This window comes from Vitis vinifera, chromosome 19, assembly GCF_030704535.1.
Source record: "Vitis vinifera cultivar Pinot Noir 40024 chromosome 19, ASM3070453v1".
In the NCBI taxonomy this organism is placed as follows: domain Eukaryota; kingdom Viridiplantae; phylum Streptophyta; class Magnoliopsida; order Vitales; family Vitaceae; genus Vitis; species Vitis vinifera.
This window is the reverse complement of record NC_081823.1, coordinates 9,504,159-9,524,406: the sequence shown is the minus strand read 5'-3', so window position 1 is coordinate 9,524,406 and position 20,248 is coordinate 9,504,159. Positions and strand designations below refer to the sequence as shown.

General features: G+C 38.2%; 1 protein-coding gene across 1 annotated transcript in view; it reads right to left on the bottom strand.

Moving 5' to 3' along the window:
* The window catches only part of LOC100263530 (proteasome activator subunit 4), a 45,669-nt gene that overhangs the window by 11,923 nt on the left and 13,498 nt on the right, over nucleotides 1–20,248 (bottom strand). Inside the window, exons 5-27 of the mRNA XM_010646342.3 lie at nucleotides 17,652–17,753; nucleotides 17,392–17,557; nucleotides 7,905–8,021; nucleotides 7,730–7,797; nucleotides 7,529–7,630; nucleotides 7,219–7,435; nucleotides 6,795–7,025; nucleotides 6,583–6,710; nucleotides 6,296–6,413; nucleotides 5,981–6,199; nucleotides 5,743–5,898; nucleotides 5,470–5,546; nucleotides 4,829–5,037; nucleotides 4,247–4,460; nucleotides 4,086–4,165; nucleotides 3,852–3,969; nucleotides 3,586–3,756; nucleotides 2,494–2,662; nucleotides 2,368–2,411; nucleotides 2,172–2,214; nucleotides 1,946–2,091; nucleotides 1,499–1,593; nucleotides 407–1,290 (exon numbers count right to left, since the gene is read on the bottom strand). Coding sequence (XP_010644644.1) covers nucleotides 407–1,290; nucleotides 1,499–1,593; nucleotides 1,946–2,091; nucleotides 2,172–2,214; nucleotides 2,368–2,411; nucleotides 2,494–2,662; nucleotides 3,586–3,756; nucleotides 3,852–3,969; nucleotides 4,086–4,165; nucleotides 4,247–4,460; nucleotides 4,829–5,037; nucleotides 5,470–5,546; nucleotides 5,743–5,898; nucleotides 5,981–6,199; nucleotides 6,296–6,413; nucleotides 6,583–6,710; nucleotides 6,795–7,025; nucleotides 7,219–7,435; nucleotides 7,529–7,630; nucleotides 7,730–7,797; nucleotides 7,905–8,021; nucleotides 17,392–17,557; nucleotides 17,652–17,753 — 3,874 coding nt within the window. The remainder of the gene's footprint in view (nucleotides 1–406; nucleotides 1,291–1,498; nucleotides 1,594–1,945; nucleotides 2,092–2,171; nucleotides 2,215–2,367; nucleotides 2,412–2,493; nucleotides 2,663–3,585; nucleotides 3,757–3,851; nucleotides 3,970–4,085; nucleotides 4,166–4,246; nucleotides 4,461–4,828; nucleotides 5,038–5,469; nucleotides 5,547–5,742; nucleotides 5,899–5,980; nucleotides 6,200–6,295; nucleotides 6,414–6,582; nucleotides 6,711–6,794; nucleotides 7,026–7,218; nucleotides 7,436–7,528; nucleotides 7,631–7,729; nucleotides 7,798–7,904; nucleotides 8,022–17,391; nucleotides 17,558–17,651; nucleotides 17,754–20,248) is intronic.

Genomic DNA, 20,248 nt, shown 5'->3' with positions numbered 1-20,248 from the left:
TGCCTAGAAAATAATCCAGGTGGGATCCATTTGATGAGGGTCTAACAACTGAATAATCAACACTAGGAAACTTCCTTAGTTTTCCATCATTAGTTCTTAGGGAGATGCTGAAAAAGAAGTGTGTTACATAATTTACACAGGAGTGATAATGAGATTTTCCACACATACACACACAGCGGGGAGAGAGAGAGAGAGAGGCAAACAATAATTAAAAAGTATGACAGTATAAAAACTGAAGAGGCACACATGAAGCTAATATCCCCTTGAAAGAGAGGTTTTCCAGAGAGGGGGTGATGCAGCAGGGGTGATTGGGAAACAGGGATGCTAAAGAAGCAAGGTTTTTTCAGTTATACAAAAGAAAATTTATCTAAAAAATGGCCAAAATTATGAAAAGAAGAGCACTTACTTGGGCAGATGAGTGACTCATATTAGCCAGCAACTCCTTGAGTAGTTTGTTATGGAGCTGTATTTCAGTCACTGGCATTTTTTGTGGAGACACTTCTATGAGTGCAGCAGAAAGAAAAGCATAGCGCTTGGCAACTACAGTGGTAGTCACCATATGAGGTAAAGGTGTTACCAGGCAATCCAAAATTTTTTGCCTCAGAAGAGGAACTTTTGTGCCATACTTTCCCTTGCCTGTAACAGCATAGCGTATACAGGCAGCCCACTCAGGTATGGATTCCACTGTTGGTGCTAGTATGATATTCTGCAATTGGACCATCATCCAGCTGTCCCATGCACCTAAAAGACCATTGACATCAGAATGTAATACTCCAGCGAATGCTTCAGCAGCAACACACTGTTTAGACCTCTCCTTAGCATTTGCAAACTCCTCCAATGTACTTTTGAGCGCCAGCAATACAGACATACCACATTCTTGTGTTAATCGTTTAAAAATCCGTGCAAAGCTCGAGTAAAAAGTATCACTTCCTAATAAAGAGATCCAACTAGGAGTCCGTGGCCATGAAGCCGAAAAGTCAAAATAGAAACGGCTGATTGATTTGTCTGCTAGGCTCTGAAAGGAAGAATTTCCATGATTTCCTCTTGAAGATGCACTTTCAGTATCAGAGATGATATGAACATGTGAAAGACTATTCAAAGTCTCATTAAAAAATCCCTCTTCCTGAAATATTTGGCTTAAAGCTCCTTCAAGGGAGGATTTGGGACTTTCTTTGGCCTTTTCCTCGGCTGACAGCTTATAAGGTGATTCTTTCAATAATGTATTTAGGGCTGAGATTGCAAGTATTCTTGTCTGAGGAAGTTGACTTTTTAAGTTCTTTAAGAAATGACCTGAAAAGGAATAAATCTTGACATTAAAAAGTTTTAGAACTTGAACTGTAACAACTACACTTGAATAATTGCAAGATTTCTGTAACAAAGCAAAGAGGCAATGATTTTAAAAGTTTAAGTGAAATAACTGCACTTAAAAAATGGCAAGGCAGCAGCTTAATTTCAATTTTTCAACCAAATCTGTCACCCAAAGTCAATATGGACTAACCAGCAGTTTCACTCAAAATGCTTGGTGAGAAATGTGGATCATTCCTCAATGCCATAGCCAACAATAGTAGAACTCTATTAGCCATCAGATTATACCTGAAAGCACCCCAAGGTAAAAAAATCAAAATAAAAGACAATATCTAAAACATTTCCAAAATTTTAGTCTCAAAATACTTTTTTTTTTCTTTTTTTTTTCACAGGCTTAGGGTCTAGGAATTATGATTTTAAAAGACATCTGAATTTAAAGGTAAACTATTTGTGCATCAAAGCGAAGTTCTTCCAGTCAGGTGTAATTTCTAAATCCATTAATTAATGACAAAAAGGCAAGCCAATTCATAAGATAGGTGAGAGAATAAAAAAGCAGGTGTGCAAAAAGGGAAGAAAAAAAAAAGGAAGAAGAAGGAAAAAAAAAATGATCCTATCAAGTTCCAAACAATTATATATTTACCGCCAATGCAAACCAGTAGAATCAAAACTCATAGAACCAATCTGAGAAACCAGATTCGTAAAATCAGGCCCATCTGAATGATTGTCCAATGTTTTGAAAATGCTTCTAGATACTCCCGCAAAGTGGATGTTGTATTTGACAAAAAGCTGTCAAAAACACAAAACATTACACCACAGGGAATTCAAGAATATGACTATCAGCCTCTAAAGCCAACAGGACATTTTACCTCATTTATCGCCTTTTGAGCTTTCAGTGATTCATGATGAGAGCTTCAAGTGGAAATAAGGCAAGCAAAATAAGAGTCCATATGAGATTATTTTATCATTAAAAAGACAAAAGCTACCTATCAAATATATACATATATTATCATTAAAATGCTCAAACCAATTCAGATATTGCGAAATGTCTGAAAATAAGGTCACCTTGAAAGAATCCCAAGGAGAAAAGATGAGAATGCCTTTGGGTCCTGATAAAGTGTTAATAAAAGATATATCAGAAAAATTCACTTTTTGAAATGAATGTAAAGTGCTTTTGATCAAGATGATTACCATAGTCAAATGTTTCAGAACAGTTTGCGTAGCAAGTACAGCACAAGAACCTAGGACCGCATATTCTGGTGAATTGGGGTTTCGTATGTTTTCAGTAAGAGTGAGCACACACTTCGAAATCATAGATGGCCATCGCTTAATCATCTTCAAGAGAGCTTTTCCAGCAAGTCTGGACACAGAAGCCAACAACTTAAATCAGATATGATGGACATTATCATAAAATTGTAGAAAAAACACCAACTACCATTTAATTTTTTTGATAGGTTACACCGACTACCATTTAATAAGAGTCATATCATAAAAATTAAAATAACCAAGGAGTGATAAATATAGATTGGTCACGGAAAACAGCAAGCCTCAGCCAATAGTCATGGTTGCAACTTTCATGCCACCAAGTTTGCCCCCAGGAATTCAAATAGGGCATGAGATCAGGTTAAGAGATGGTAGTAAAATAAGCTCATGCTGGTGGACTGTACTTCAATTTGAAAATCTGACCATAAATAGTCCAGTGAAGATGAGCAGATTGTCATTCTGGAAAAAGAGCAATGACTGACAAGGGATCAAAAGAAACAATAAAAAAGCTTACTGCTTCCAAAGATCCCTCACTACTTTCTACCATCAAAAAAGAGGGAATTTCTATTGCTCCTTGATATTTGCTCCATACTTTATTGAGTTATTAACTGGTTAAGCAGATCCTACATCATTGGCAGCATCATGGAACTTCTCAAATGACTAATTTTAGATCACATTTTCATTTGGGGTCCACTAGGAGACGATAAATAAGAGTTAAATCTATGGTAGTATATGATGGTAGTGTATACTGCCCTTAATCCTTGCCCTTGAGGCCAGGCTCAAGTGGTAAAGGGATGGGGAGGGTTTGTGGGAGGTTCTAGGTTCAAGTCCCAATGGGGCAAAAATTTACCTATGAAAGAAAAAGGAAAAAAAAAAATACTGCCCTTAATTCTTAAAATCATTATCAAACTAGAACATGCATAGCATTCTTGTGTGCAATGTATTTTCATGGTTTGCATTTAAGGTAACCATCTTATGGTTTCTTTATTCAATACGATCACAGAAGATCAGATGACTCACCCTCGAACAGTTTCATATCTATGTAAAGAGAGATTTAGGAGATCATCCATTAAAAGAATTGCATGGTCTGATGGAGATATATTCCCACTCGTACGGTATAGATGATATGATGACTGTGATGATCTCCATGTACTATGCATGTATGCCTTGTCGGTAAGTGCCCACCTAGGCCTGGAATGAAAGAAAGAATTCAGGGATTACAGATCAAGAACTTGATACCTTGTTCAAGTGAACATAAAAGGATATCTCAAGATGGGAATCTTTACCTTCTCTTTCCTTTAGAATGAGATGACACGATAAAATTTATCGGAGGTTCTATAATGGCAGCAGATTCCAATTTCCAAGCTTGTCTGTGATGTGACCACTCATCATATTCTAAATTGCCTGCATAGCACAGGTTGGAAAATGAATGATGTGAGATCTAATGCATGAAAAAGGTTACTGTAAATAGCTCACATAATACCAATGGATTTACTTCTTCTGGATGCAGTGTCCATTACCATAGTTTCCTAAAGCATCCATTATACGAATAATAAGTATCAATAAAATGCTGTCATCCGATTTCTCCTCTATTAAATATCTGTCAAATGTACAAATACTGATGAGGTTCAAATCACACTAGCCATAAATGAATAACAGACCACTGAAAATTGAACATTACTTGCAGGCTGTGTGGATGATCTCAGCAGCCTTTTCCCGCAGTTCAGTGCTGCCAACACTCGAACCCGTTGACCCAGCTATTAAGAAAGAAATATGACCCTGATCTTCAACCATCCCATTCCTGGATGGTCTAAAATCAGGCAAGCATGACAAAACACCTTGCAATGAAGAATCAACACGCAACAGAGTCACTTTCAAGTGCTCTTTCTCAATTCCTGGGTAACAAGTTTCATATAATTGTCAGACACTGTACTATTGTACAAGAAAACAGAATGAATTTTTGTAACAAACAAATACATGTCAATGTGAGCAAGGTATGCATAACTAGATTTGAAATTAACCATGGTAGCAGGGTTAACTCATAATAAAAATTTAAGGATTGAATAAATATGAAATCAGGATAAGTTGGTGTCAGTGTTGTGTAATTTTCCAAAAAGGCAAAACTTATAACTATTCCAAGCATTCAAAAATAAACTCTATATGAGATATTGCTCTACTACAAATTGCTACACCTGTCCAACAAAGAAACAGACATTTCACTTGAAGAGAAAAACTACTGAAGAGAGAAGAATTTGCATATCACCTGGATCAGAGTGCATTTTAGTTTGGCATACTCTCAAAAGATCATCTAAAGCTGATTGAAAATGCAAGTTTAAAAGTTCATTTGCAAAATGAACTTCTTCTTTACTAGGCACATGCCACTTTGGGCCAATCAACGGTTCATCATTTACATAATCTTTTGTGCTGATCCATTCCTCGAGTCCAGCAGCATCAGGATGATGCAAAATACACCTGAGAGCCAAAGTGTAATTATTTTTCTGTTATTTTAGATTGGAAAATTAAGAAATTATTGAAGAGCGTTATATACATTGTGGGTCCAAATCCTACAAGCTTAAGCATTTAGGAGAATTGATTATTCAACATGATATCAAAGTCTCATTTGCAGGAGATCATGTGTTCAAACCTTATTGCATGTTTATTTCCCTAGTTTATTAAGCCCAAGTGGAAGCCGAAAGGAGGCTGTCTATGATTTCAATGCCCACGGGCCTATGTGTCTCTCCACATGCGTGTATGGAGTGCATGTTAGAGAGGGTGTTGAAGAACATGATATGCATTATAGGTCCAAATCCTACAAACTTAAGCTTTTAGGAAAATTAGTTGTTCAACAGAAAACATAAGAATGTAATACAATTATATATGCTACTGAACATGAGTTAGACATACTTGTACTGATCAATAGGATAATAAAGAACCAGGCTTCCAAGAAGGGAACGAAGGACATGATCACCAGCTCCATTAACCTGTCATGCAAACAAGTTCCAACAAATAAAAACACAACAAAACTACCTATCAAAAGATAAAAATAAAAACACAATCAAACCAAAATACCATTGAAAGTTTTTGATGATATTCAGTAAGCATCATATCACACAAAATTTAATTTATAAATTAATTCTGTCAACCACAAGAAAAAATAAAAATAAAAAATAAAAAAACCTTCCATGAGGGGGATTCAAAGGCAGAAATGATGGCTTCTTTAAATTGATCCCTATAACGAAGAAGTGCAGGACCTCCATAACTGATGGCAACTGATAGTATTTTCAATTGATAATCAATTGCTGTTTCAAGAGCTGGGGAAATTGTGGGTTTTGCCTGAGAAGAAAATTAATTTTCCCAATAAGTCTCTGGGGAAAACATATAAGCATATAATAAAACCATTTACAGAATTAAATACCTTGGCTGAAACTGAGGGATCAGAAATTCCACTTCCTCCAAACCCCGTCACAGGAGTTCCTTTTAAAGAGGATATAACAGATGATAGAATAGGTTCAATAAGGCTAACAACTGCTTCTTCTGGATTTGAATGAACACATGCACAACAAAGCAGTCCAACCTCTGCAATGGCCCCAGGAAGAATATTTGTCCTGACAAACTTGGAAATTTTCTTCAAAGCCTGTAGATAATAAGGGGAGAAGTTGACAAAGATATTTTTGAACAAAAAATTAGAATGTTTCAACAGCTGAACTGAGTATTTGAAGTGAAGTATAACCTGGTTATACAGTGACTTTGAAAGTCTCCCAAGCAAGATTTCCAGCATACAAAAGTAATAAGGGCCATCCTCAACCAGAAAAGTTCCTGATGTTGCTGATGAATGAAGGCCTTCATTCCTGCAGCACCACCAACAACTTAATCCAACTCTAAATGATTGATAAGAATGTGAATCTAACATTAACTCTTAGATGAGCGTCTGTGTGTGAAGAGAGAGAGAGAGAGAGAGAAATATGCAATGAGATAAAAGAGAAGGAAAATAATTGGTGTCTGAATGCCATTACTCACAGAACACTGCTAGGTTCCAAGTGTAGAAGTAAGGAAAATAGCCGACATAAGAACTCATCAAGCCACTCAGAAAAACAGATACTTGGCATGAATGAACACTCTTCTGTATTGTCTTCCAGTGTAGCCATCTGCAATTTCAGACAGATGAGCAGAACTGTTCTTCACAAATTATGCACATACCAGCTATATTTAATATACACATTAGTGCTTACATTGGAAAATATGGAACCAATTAACTGCATGGTCGCCAAGGTTTTAGGAGGATCATTGGCATCCATACCAAGTAATGCATTGGATAATGAAATTGATAGAAGATCAATGAACACATCAGCACCAGCAAGATCATCCGATTTTGCAGAAGTTGATAAGGATGTCAGAAACAGCGATCGCCCAGCAAATGCTACAGATGTCACAGCAGTTTTCAACTGGTGAGTGGCTGTCATCTGACTAGACACAAAATTTGGAAAAGGTAAATTAATGTAATGTAACAAGCACAACTAAAAGGAATTACACTTCTAATTTGACATATGAATTTGATATGCTTCCTAAACAGGTGATGTTTGAATGGAAAAACTACTTAGACTAAATCTAAATTTCAAAAATCCAAAACTTAAGGGAATACATAACACTACTAACCGTCTCCAAGGCCAGATGGAATCGAGAAGCTAAAAATGGAAGAACCAATGAGGGCTCAACATAAGACAAAATAGAAGTTGCTGCAGCAACTGTCTCAGAAAGATGTTCATTTTTGCTGTACTGACCACGGTCAATTAACTTCAGCACCACATTGACAAAAGACATCCTTTCTGATCTTCCTAGATACAATTCAGCCTGCCTATTGTTATCAATGTCCCTGTATCAATAGTATTTTAGTAGGAAAGAAACATAAAATATACCAAATCATAGGAAGAACACATCTGGTATCATTTTGCAGGTAAAGACTTACTGTTGTTCATACTGTAGACGTTTCTGGAATGTAATTACCAAATAGAGTAAAAACCGCTCCAAGGAATATGTCCAGCGACCCCCATTAGAGGGATGGTAATATCTACAATAATAAACATCAGTTTAAAGCAACGAATAGCATTTATGAACAACTCAAATGCATAAAAACAAGAGGAAGAGCATTAAGATGTTAGGAATTAACTGTTCTAAGAGGTTGACCAATTTCTCAAAGTGCTCTTGTGCTGAACTACCAACTTTTAAGAGATACACCTACATTGGAAATTATAGAATATTTGTGTAATGAATCATTAGGGACCATCCAAGGTAGAATTAATTAATAAAAACTGCAGGTTAGGTGCCATAATTATCATTCTTACAACTGATTTCGCAATGGCCTTTGCTGGGGTGACAGCTTTATTTGAAAACAAGAACCTCGTATTTCTTGGAACATCCACAGAAAAAGGATATGATCCATTTCCATTTGCCACAGGAACCTGTAATTTCAAGATAACTGCATGAAATTTCATCATAGAAAAAATTCACACAACACGGGGAGAACTGTTAGATAGATGCACCAAGAATATCAGTTCCCATTCACATTAGAAATTGAAAGAAATAAAAATGGAAAGAAAGAAAATGAGACAAGGCACATATGAAATACTGACCATAGGATAAAGCCAATTATACTGTTAGATATTCTTCACTTCACTCATTCCTTTTTTCCTTTTCAATTTGACCACTTTAACCTATTCTTGTAGCCATCATCATAGCCGTAATTCCATGTTCATGACACCTTGGAATTGTGAATTCTCAGTTAAATCATAACCCTTTAAAAACCAAAGATTCTCTTCAAATGCAATATAAAGCTGATTGGAGACTGGTCAATTCCTCCTCCAGTTCCTTCCGTTTTGTTCAACATCTCTACTTCTGCTTCTTTTTCTACTAGGAGAGATGCTCGGGTCCCAAATGATAGGACTTATATTAGCATACCATTGCTTCATCCATGACAGACCACAAACAAAGCACCAGCAGCCAATGAGATGACCCCCAAACATCTTAATCAGAAAGTAATTCTTAATCTCCTATTCTTCTGGTTGTACTTGTCAAAAACATCATCTGGCACATGCATGCACTTATAGGGGAATGTAGCACACACTATCAATCTAGGGATATGGAGGTACCTTTCTTGTGCAAAGTGCAGTAAGTCATACGTATATATTTATACATACATATACATACATACATACATACATACATACACACATACATACATACATACATACATACATACATACATATATACATATATACATATATATATATATATATATATATATATATAAGGATATTAAGCTATATATTAGGATACTAGGATTACCCTTGACAAACCCCAAATATAAGCTACTATAGAGAATGATGCAGTTTCCCAACTCTTCCCAATTTATTCTTTTCCACCTTTTGTCTTTGATCCATTATTTTCATAAAATCCTAATCCTGAAACACAAACCTGCTATCGCAACTCTAAGCAACCAATATCCCAACCCAAAAACCAGCACCAATGGTTGAAGCTAGCTAATGCTTCTTAATTCAAGTCCCTGGAACTAGAAGCTAGAACACCAGGCAGCAAAATATTGTAGCTTTAATTTTTTTTTCTTTCAAGTAGGGCATATAGTCAACCAAGCCTCATCCAAGTTAACTGAGGCCAGCCACACAAATTCCATTCCACCAACTAGTTTTTTCCTGGCTGAAAACTAGGCCAAGCTAATTGGATATCCACCCTTTGGCCTGAATTTTTCAAGCTAAACGATATTTATTATTGGTGCCGAGCTTGGTGAAATTTTGACCTTGACTAAGGGTGACAATTGGATAAGTTAACCATGTAACCTGCACCACCCAATCAGAACAGGTGTGGAGAGTACTCAATGAGGACTATTGCTAGAGATGAGACAAACCACAACCCAAGTTTGAAGCAGGGATAAGACAGACCATCCAGCCCTGCCCTGACACCATTATGCTTTAGTACCAAAAATACCCTAATTTTAATGCACTAGTGATAGTGGCCATGGGCACATAAAACAAAACAATCTAAGCCTCTAACATATTTCATTCATTACCTTAAAGCACTTGAGAGTCAATTTCATAGTTTACATAGGTTCCTTGTTTGATTATAGTGTTAGATTTGCTTTGGTGAACGAGAATGATTCTTACTATACTCCAATATATCATATTCAAGTGAATGGGATCCATGACCCACAATGAAATATACTACAACCTTGCTCCTTCTCAGGATCAAGATAAGCTTGGGATGAGGCTTTTCATCCATCAGGATGGAGTCACGTGTGGATGCCCCATCTCACACAGGTTCGTTGCCATCCCTAAGCTGGAACCCGAGTTCATGTCAAGTGTTAAATATAATGTATTTATAGTATATTATCTTTCCTTGTTAATATAGGTCACATGTATGGTAGTTAGGACTCCTAGCCTTGTATATATATATCTCTCAATTGTAAGTAGATATTACATGAATGAGAAATAAGGTTTTTTCTCCTTTCTCTCTCTCTCAACATGGTATCAGAGCCAAGGAAGAAAACCTAATTCTTTCCTATTTCCCGTGTCATCAACTCCGGGAAACCTTCCGGTGACCGTGTTTCATTCCGGTCACCTTCCCCATCTCCCAATACTTTCGGATCGTCGTCAGAAACCACTCACCGCCGGCGAAATTTTCCGGCGAACTTTCCGGCGACGTCTTTTTCCGACACCGACCACACCAAGAGGAGCGCCTGGAGGAGATCTCCAACTTTCTCAAAAGCATCGGAGCCAGAAAACCCTCCACGCGCCGGCCATGCGCACTTCTACGGCCAGCGACTGAATCTCACGCGCCGGCGCGTGAGGGCGCGTGAGGCCTTTTCCGGCGACGCGCCTCCTCCTCCAGCCTCGCCTGCCGCCGACCAGCATCCCTACCTACCTAGTTCTCCCATCCGAGCCCTGCACATACCTCTTTTGGGGATTTTTGTCTCCGTCAGCCCTCCAAACAGCCTTCCGGCGAAGTTCCGGCTACTTTCTCTCCACCCCAATCCCTGCACGTGCCTTGGGAAGTGTTCTTCTACCTTTCTGGTGGTACCACGTCGCGATCTGAGGCCGTCTCCCTTTTTCGGTGGTGCCACGCCGCAATCTGAAGCCGTATTAGGGCTCTCTTCGATCCAAATACGTGAATATGACCACCAAAAATCAGATCTTTACCTCTGTTCTCTCTGGATCTCCTCTGATTACCTCAGAGAAATTGGTTGGCAGTGAGAATTATCTCTCCTGGTCTGCCTCTGTTGAACTTTGGTTTATGGGTCAAGGATATGAGGATCACTTGGTTACCCAGGAGGCAGATATCCCTGAGGTTGACCGCGTACAGTGGAGGAAGATCGATGCACAGTTATGTAGTGTATTATGGCAATCGGTTGATCCCCGGATTCTTCTTCATCTTCAGGCCTATAAAACTTGTTTTAAATTTTGGACTCAGGCCAAAGGATTATACACGAATGATATCCAGCGTCTTTATAAGGTGGCTTCTGCTATTGTCCATCTCAGCCAACAGGACTTGGATCTATCTACTTATATTGGTCAGATTGCCTCTCTTAAGGAGCAGTTCTTGACTGTGATGCCTCTTACTCCTGATGTTGGGGCTCAACAAACACAGCTTGACAAGTTCTTCATGGTCCTTACTCTTATTGGCCTCCGTCCGGATCTTGAGCCTATTCGTGATCAGATTCTTGGTAGTTCATCAGTTCCGTCCTTGGATGATGTGTTTGCTCGCCTCCTCCGTATCTCGTCCACTCAGACTTTGCCATCTGATAGCGCTTCAGATTCTTCTGTGTTAGTTTCTCAAACTACCTCTCGAGGAGGACGCAGTGGTACCCGAGGTAGAGGCCAACGTCCTCATTGCACCTATTGCAATAAACTTGGCCACACTCGCGATCGTTACTATCAGTTACATGGAAGACCTCCTCGCACTGCCCATATGGCCCAGTCCTCTGATTCTCCGCTGCCTCAGACTCCGAGCTCCTCCGCATCTCAGACATCTCAGGCTTCTATTGCCTCTGTTGCCCAGCCTGGTAATGCCTCTGCCTGCCTTACCCACACATCTTCTCTTGGACCCTGGATTCTAGATTCTGGAGCATCTGATCACCTATCTGGTAATAAGGATCTTTTCTCCTCTATTACTACTACTTCTGATTATGTTGAGAGAGAGAGAAAGGAGAAAAAACCTTATTTCTCATTCATGTAATATCTACTTAGCTAATGGTTCTCAAACTGTGGCTAAAGGTATTGGTTTGGCCCTTCCTCTGCCTTATCTACCTCTCACTTCTGTCCTTTATACTCCTGAATGTCCTTTTAATCTTATTTCCATCAACAAAATCACTCGTACTCTTAATTGCTCTATTACCTTTTCTGATAAATTTGTGACCTTGCAGGACCGGAGTACGGGGAAGACGATTGGCATAGGACGTGAGTCTCAAGGCCTCTATCACCTCACCTCAGATTCATCTCCTGCAGTTTGCATTTCCACTGATGCTCCTCTCCTCATTCACAATCGTCTGGGCCACCCTAGTCTCTTCAAGTTCCAGAAGATGGTTCCTCGTTTTTCCACCTTGTCGTCGCTTCCGTGTGAGTCATGTCAGCTTGGGAAACATACTCGTGTCTCGTTCCCAAAGCGTTTGAATAATCGGGCAAAGTCTCCTTTTGAGCTTGTCCACACTGATGTTTGGGGTCCTTGTCGGACTGCGTCTACTTTAGGATTTCAGTATTTTGTCACTTTCATTGATGACTATTCTCGATGTACTTGGTTATTTTTAATGAAAAATCGAGCTGAGTTATTCTCTATTTTTCAGAAATTTTATACTGAAATCCAAACCCAGTTCAATATTTCTATTCGTGTGTTACGCAGTGACAATGCCAGGAAATATTTTTCAGCCCAATTTACTTCGTTTATGTCTCATCATGGGATTCTTCATCAGTCTTCTTGTGCTCATACTCCTCAACAAAATGGGGTAGCTGAACGCAAGAATCGACATCTTGTTGAGACAGCTCGTACTCTCCTCCTCCATAGTCACGTTCCTTTTCGCTTTTGGGGGGACGTTGTTCTTACCGCTTGTTATTTGATTAATCGTATGCCCTCCTCTGTCTTACACGATCAGATTCCTCACTCCCTTCTTTTCCCTGACCAACCACTTTATTTCCTTCCTCCTCGTGTCTTTGGTTGTACTTGCTTTGTTCATATTCTCACTCCTGGACAGGACAAGCTTTCCGCCAAAGCCATGAAGTGCCTCTTCTTGGGCTATTCCAGGCTTCAAAAGGGTTATCGTTGTTATTCCCTTGAGACTCATCGATACTTTATCTCCGCTGATGTCACCTTCTTTGAGGATTCACCGTTCTTTTCCACCACTTCTGAGTCTCTTCCTGTTTCTGAAGTCTTGCCCATTCCCATTGTCTCCCCACCTGATGCTATGCCCCCTCGACCACTTCAGGTTTATCATCGTCGCCCTCGTGTCGTTGCTCCTCTCCCTTTTCCTGAGGCACCTGCTGACTCACTTCCTATCCCTTCGGCTTCACCTGCCCCGGCTCTGCCTTCTCCTAATGACTTACCCATTGCTGTTCGGAAAGGTACTCGCTCTACTCGTAATCCTCATCCTATTTACAATTTTTTGAGTTATCATCGATTATCTTCACCCTATTCTGCTTTTGTTTCTGCTATATCCTCTGTTTCTCTTCCAAAGAGCACCCATGAAGCTCTTTCCCATCCAGGCTGGCGACAGGCAATGGTGGATGAAATGACTGCTCTGCACTCTAATGGCACTTGGGATCTTGTTGTTTTACCCTCTGGTAAATCTACAGTTGGTTGTCGTTGGGTCTATGCAGTTAAGGTTGGTCCTGATGGTCAGGTTGATCGCCTTAAGGCCCGCTTAGTTGCTAAAGGCTATACTCAAGTTTATGGTTCTGATTATGGTGACACATTCTCCCCTGTTGCCAAGATTGCTTCTGTCCGCTTGCTTCTCTCCATGGCTGCTATGTGTTCTTGGCCTCTTTATCAGTTGGATATTAAAAATGCCTTCCTCCATGGTGATCCTGCCGAGGAAGTTTATATGGAGCAACCTCCTGGTTTTGTTGCTCAGGGGGAGTCTGGTTTAGTGTGCAGGTTACGCCGTTCTCTATATGGCTTGAAACAATCTCCTCGAGCATGGTTTAGCCGTTTTAGTTCTGTTGTTCAAGAGTTTGGCATGCTTCGCAGTACAGCAGACCATTCAGTTTTTTATCATCATAACTCCTTGGGGCAGTGTATTTATCTGGTTGTTTATGTGGACGACATCGTCATTACAGGCAGTAGTCAGGATGGTATTCAGAAACTAAAGCAACATCTTTTTACCCACTTTCAGACCAAAGACTTGGGGAAACTCAAGTATTTCTTGGGAATTGAGATAGCTCAATCCAGTTCTGGTGTGGTCCTTTCCCAAAGGAAGTATGCTTTAGATATCCTGGAAGAAACCGGTATGTTAGACTGTAAACCGGTAGACACACCTATGGACCCGAATGTCAAACTTGTACCAGGACAGGGGGAGCCTTTAGGAGACCCCGGGAGATATCGACGGCTCGTAGGTAAATTAAACTATCTCACCATTACTCGTCCAGACATTTCTTTTCCTGTGAGTGTTGTTAGTCAATTCCTACAGTCACCATGTGATAGCCATTAGGATGTCGTGATTCGTATTCTTCGATATATCAAAAGTACACCAGGCCAAGGTGTATTGTACGAGAACAGAGGTCATACTCAAGTTGTTGGTTACACAGATGCAAATTGGGCTGGCTCACCCACAGATAGACGTTCCACTTCAGGGTACTGTGTTTTTATTGGAGGTAATCTAATATCTTGGAAGAGTAAGAAACAAGATGTAGTGGCCAGATCTAGCGCTGAAGCCGAGTATCGAGCTATGGCTTTGGCAACATGTGAACTCATATGGTTGAGACATCTTCTTCAGGAGTTGAGATTTGGAAAGGATGAACAGATGAAACTCATCTGTGATAACCAGGCCGCATTACATATTGCATCCAATCTAGTCTTTCATGAAAGGACCAAGCATATTGAAGTTGACTGTCATTTCATTAGAGAGAAGATCGCATCAGGATGTGTTGCTACAAGTTTTGTCAATTCAAATGATCAACTAGCAGACATCTTCACTAAATCTCTCAGAGGTCCTAGGATTAAATATATTTGTAACAAGCTTGGTGCATATGACGTATATGCTCCAGCTTGAGGGAGAGTGTTAAATATAATGTATTTATAGTATATTATCTTTCCTTGTTAATATAGGTCACATGTATGGTAGTTAGGACTCCTAGCCTTGTATATATATATCTCTCAATTGTAAGTAGATATTACATGAATGAGAAATAAGGTTTTTTCTCCTTTCTCTCTCTCTCAACATCAAGCTTTAACTATAATTTTTCAGCCTAAATCCTAGCTTAATATGAAGCAAGGTTCAAAGTATCAGCCAAGACCGATACGACTCAATTGCGACAAAACTAATATTCGAGTTTGATTCGAAGATGGTCTGGATTGATTCGAAATGAGAAGCAGTCTGGAACTTGCGCCTTGAGGAGAATCAATGGCAGATGGTTTTATTCCCATTCACCCAATTGCAAAGAAAGAAAAAAAAAAGTGTTTGAAAGAGAAGAAGAGGACGAGGAGGATTGTTTTATTCCCACTCACCCAGTTGCAAAGAAAGAAAAAAAATGGGTTTGAAAGAGAAGAAGAGGATGGGAAGGATGGTTTTATTCCCATTCACCTAGTTGCAAAGAAAAAAAATGGGTTTGAAAGAGAAGGGGACGGGGAGGATGAAGAAATGGGTCTCAGGTAATGAGGTAATGGGTTTACCCATGGGTGTTTGGGTATTTATAAAATGAGTAATGAACATAGTGGTATTTATACCATAGATAATGAATATAATAAGATAAATAGAAATGTAAATATAATTTATTAGAATTTATTTAATTATATTTTAAATAAATTATTAACTTTTTTAATACAATTAAAAAAGATGTATAATTAAATTTTGTTAGATAACATATTACTAAAAAAATTAACAATTACTTATATTAATATTAACAATTGAAAAATTTTATAATTAGTTAAATTTAACATGAAGATATTAAGTAAAAGAACTTTTAATATTAAAAACTGATAAACATATTTTTTATATTTATTTAAACAATATTAAATATAATTAAACTTAAAATTTTATAAAAAGTATATTTAATCATAAATATTTTGTGTATCGTATAATACCGACCCGAGATATCAAGACCGATGTGCCTCAGGACCTCCCAAGTTAATGACCGAGACCGTGACTTTGAATGATGTGAAGTTAAGGGCACATACTGCATATCTATAACATGCATAGAAATCAACATAATTAAGATTAGTGGAGTATTAAGGTGTGAAACCTAACATGAGCATTGCATCCAACCTGCCCTTTGGCAATGCAACATAATTATTTTGTTTCTATAGTTGTTTTTATTGCAACAGTGATCAACTATTAAAGTTAGCCTGGTGCAAATCTGGTCAAAAGCTGCTCCAATAGCATGGACTGAACCCAAGTAAGAGCTGCGGTTTGACATCAAACTGAATGAAATGCAAACCTCTCTGCCTTTAGGCTGAACTCAGCCTGGACTCAATGACCCAACTTGTGAACCTAAAGTTGGATTAAATTCGTACAAATTCCAACACATTTTCATCTCTGATAATATTGAATACCTATAACTTTTAGAAATAATTTTTAGACTTGAACTACCTATAAATAAAAGCATCTAAAGAATTTGACACTAATGCATCCCTAACAGTTTTGGCAACAATGCTCATTACTTAATGACATGATGTATAGTAAAACTGACCAGAGCTATGAAATAGCATCGTCAGCAAAAAGAAGAAACCCAAATCCACATTGGTATCATGGATTTAACCTAGGTGCCATATACTGGCTTTATGACCATAGGATCAACTTAACTGCAACAAAGGCAAGCAGATAAAGCCAAATACAAGGGTAAGCAGAAAATGATCAAAATCCAAATTTACTATCATAAACAAATGGTATGTACCTTGAGAAAAAACTGATATATAATAGTTAATCATGAACATATCATTGGGTCTTCATAAACTGTATCCAAGACTTTATTGACTTACCAGTATAGAATAAATCCTAAATACTCCCGCAACATATACTAAAGCAAAAATCTCTCTATGGAAAAAGGGTCTTAAAGGGAAGAGAGCAAAAAGTAGTACCATAACATGAATGTTTAAAATGTTATATTCTAGTAATATTACATGATTTCCTGAGGACAAAACCAAAAACAAAAAACCAAAGGAGAAGAAAACAATAATAAAAAAGAAAAATACCCTAGGCTTACTGCAACTTGCTACTATGACAACAAAAGTTGGAAATAAGTAGCTACAAAACCTACAAAGTGGCATATTATACAGAAAGAACAAGGCTAAGCATCAAAATATCGTATAGAAGGTGTCAACATCTCAAATTCAGGAAAAACTGTCATGAAAAACCCCTTTATAGTAGAAGGCTCCACAAAAGTGGTTAACCAGTTTCTACATTCCTCACCCATTCACAAAGATGGCTGTTGAAAGAACAGCTGTATATTTAATACACAGCTAATATGTAGCTACGCTTACTTCCATTCTGTCAAGCTTCACATAGAACTGAATCATGTTGAGCTTCAAGACCACTACCAGGCTAGTTGGTTGAGAACACAGTAACTATAGAATGCAACATAACAATATCGATCAACAGTACTTGAAGAATTCATGCTCACCTCAAACATGTTTAAGTATCTAGTGAAAAGCACGGGTAAGAAACACTCCCAGTCAATGAAGTTGTAGTTTTTAATAACACGAGCTATAACAGCTGCCCATTGACTGTTCCAAAACTGGCAATTTGGTATTGAGGCCCACTGGTCTAGACACTCCTTAATCCAATCACTGTCATGCCAATAAATCATTTGGTATTCATTGCTCTATTAAGTCATGTCAAAAATCATGAAAATAAAAATCCTTAAGTTCTTGTGGCCCTTACTGTGAAAAGAAGTCCTGGTTATCCAAGTTTGTTGGAAGAAACAGTCTCACAAAACCAGAGCCTTCAAAGGAAGAGTTATGCCATGGATTTTCCAGCAGAGATCTGCAAGTTCAACCCATTCATTAACCAAGCAAGCAGAGTAACAAACAACTTTCAAATTGTTAAGGAGGTTTGGTGGTAGTTCAAATGACAAATTTGACCCTTCTTTTTCTTGGATGCTTAAGAGTTAAAAAACAATAGAACATTAGGGAATTTTCATGAAGTACTAAAAATGATATGATTTTTTTTTTCTTTTGATTATAAACTAACTATTCATTGATATCAAATTTAAAGACACGCGAAGGATGAGAAATCTTTCCAAAACACAAAGGATGATCAAAATAGAAAACAAGAGCTGCAAAATAACTATACAGAAAAAGTATGAGACAAGAACATATACAAAATATACAACAATGTACAACTCAAGGGGAGTGGAAAATCCCTACAAAAGAAACCATTTGCTTAGCTTCAACAATCTCATTAGCTGAATGAGGAAAATAAGAGAAGGAATAACCCCAAGCTGCCAGTCAAATCTAGGATTTAATGGAGCCATATGTCATATTTCCAAAGACCTCTCTCCAACTTAGACAACCATGAGATCACTACACCAAAATCTACTTCCACTAAAAAAATGGAGAGATTCAAAGCCTAGACTTGCAATAGCCAAAAAGCCCTCCAAAAGTTCTAAGATCCCTACCTCAATAGCCAAAACCTCTTATGTTGACTTAGAGAAAGCCCTTAACATTGTACCATAGTGATCCCTAATCACAAATCCAATCCCCACATAACTTGTGTTACCTAGAACATGCCCATTAAAAGCTAAATCAAATCCAATGAAGGTAGAGTCCATATTGAGAGCATCTTACAACCTACCCTCTTTGAACTACAAACCATATTCCAATCAAGCTATATAATATTCAATGGAGTACCCTCAAAAGCTGAAGGATTAAGAAGCTCAAAAGGATGAATAGAAATGTATTAGATCACAAACAGATTCTACAAACCACCATTTATCTTCAAAAACTCCAGCATTCCACTCCCCCAAAACTCTCCATAACAATGCAAGGCAAATCACATGCCAAAGTAGCCTTCCTCTAGGAGTATCCCCAAACCCCCTAAAAAGAATAAATGACATATCTGTCAGTCTTAGGGGAAACCCAATTTATCTCAACAATGCCAAATAGCCTATTCCATAGGCTCAAAGTAACTAAGCAATGTAAAAACAAATGTTCAATTGATTCCCCAATCCAAATTGAGATCTCTAAAAGGCCTCCTCAACTTCAACAAATCATTGGGCTTGTCTTTCTAATTGGCCGCTAGCCATATCAAGGGCTTAACCTTAGTTTGGACTCTAGAGTTCCAAATGAAGTTCGTAGGAAAAGGAGTGCTTGGAATAGTAGAAAGAGCTGAAAAGAAAGACATTATAGAAGTTTGAGGAATTCTATGATCAAAGTCTTTCATCTGAGAAGGAAGACCATAAATAAAGGTGAGAGATGACATAAGAAGTTCATGCTCTTCAATTCCTAGATCAATGAGGTTTCGACAAAAGCTAAAGTTCCAATCCAGAGAGGAAGAAGGAGAATAATGGATGAAATAGAGAAGCCTCTCACTTCACAATATTAGGAATTATTAAGCTATACAAAAATATAATGAATTTCCACTACACCGTGTTTTCACTAGATGCATTCGTTATGTCTATTGGTTAATAAACGGTTTCAAAGAAGGGGAAAAAGGGAGAAATGGAGTGGAAATATCTAACATACTTTTTGTAGATAGTACTATTTTCCTCTGTGATGCAACATAGAGCACTTGAGATATATGACATGGATCATTCTTAGTTTTAAGTTGCTATTGGGGCTGAAAATTAATCTTCAAAAGAGTGAGTTCACCCTTGTGGGTGAAGTATTGGAGGTGGAAAGATGGCCTTTGACATTTGGATGTGAAGTGGGAAGTTTCCCTACTACTTACAAGGACCACTTCTAGAGGCCCCTTTTAACTCAAGCATAGTGTAAGATTTGGTGGAGGAGCACTATAAGAGCAAGTTATCAACTTGGAAAAAACAACATTGATCAAAAGGGGGTAGATTGACTCTTATTAAAAGTACTTAAGCACAATTTGTCAATTTACTTCATGTCCTAGCCCATCATGTCCAAGAAAGTAAGGATCGAGCTAGAAAAGATCCAAAGAGGCTTTCTTTGAGGGAATTGTCAGTCAAGGAAAAACCTGCACTTGGTAAGGTGGCCTTTAGTGTGCTAATGTAAAAGAACTGGTGGTTTGGGGATCAAAAATCTTGCTGCTTCAAATAGCACTCTGCTAGAAAAATGGTTATGCAGTTTAATGAAGAGAGATCTTTGAAGGATGTTATTGATTGTAAGTCTGGTGAGATGGTGGATGGTGCTCTAGAGAGGCAAGGGAGACTCATGGTATAAGGTTTTCAACAGCTGTAAGAGGAGATCAGCAGGAGTTCAAACCCAGAAACTGAATCCTTGTTAGTAATGGTCGCAGGACAAAATTTTGGTTAGATAGTATAGGGGAATTCCCCTGAAAGAGGCCTTTAC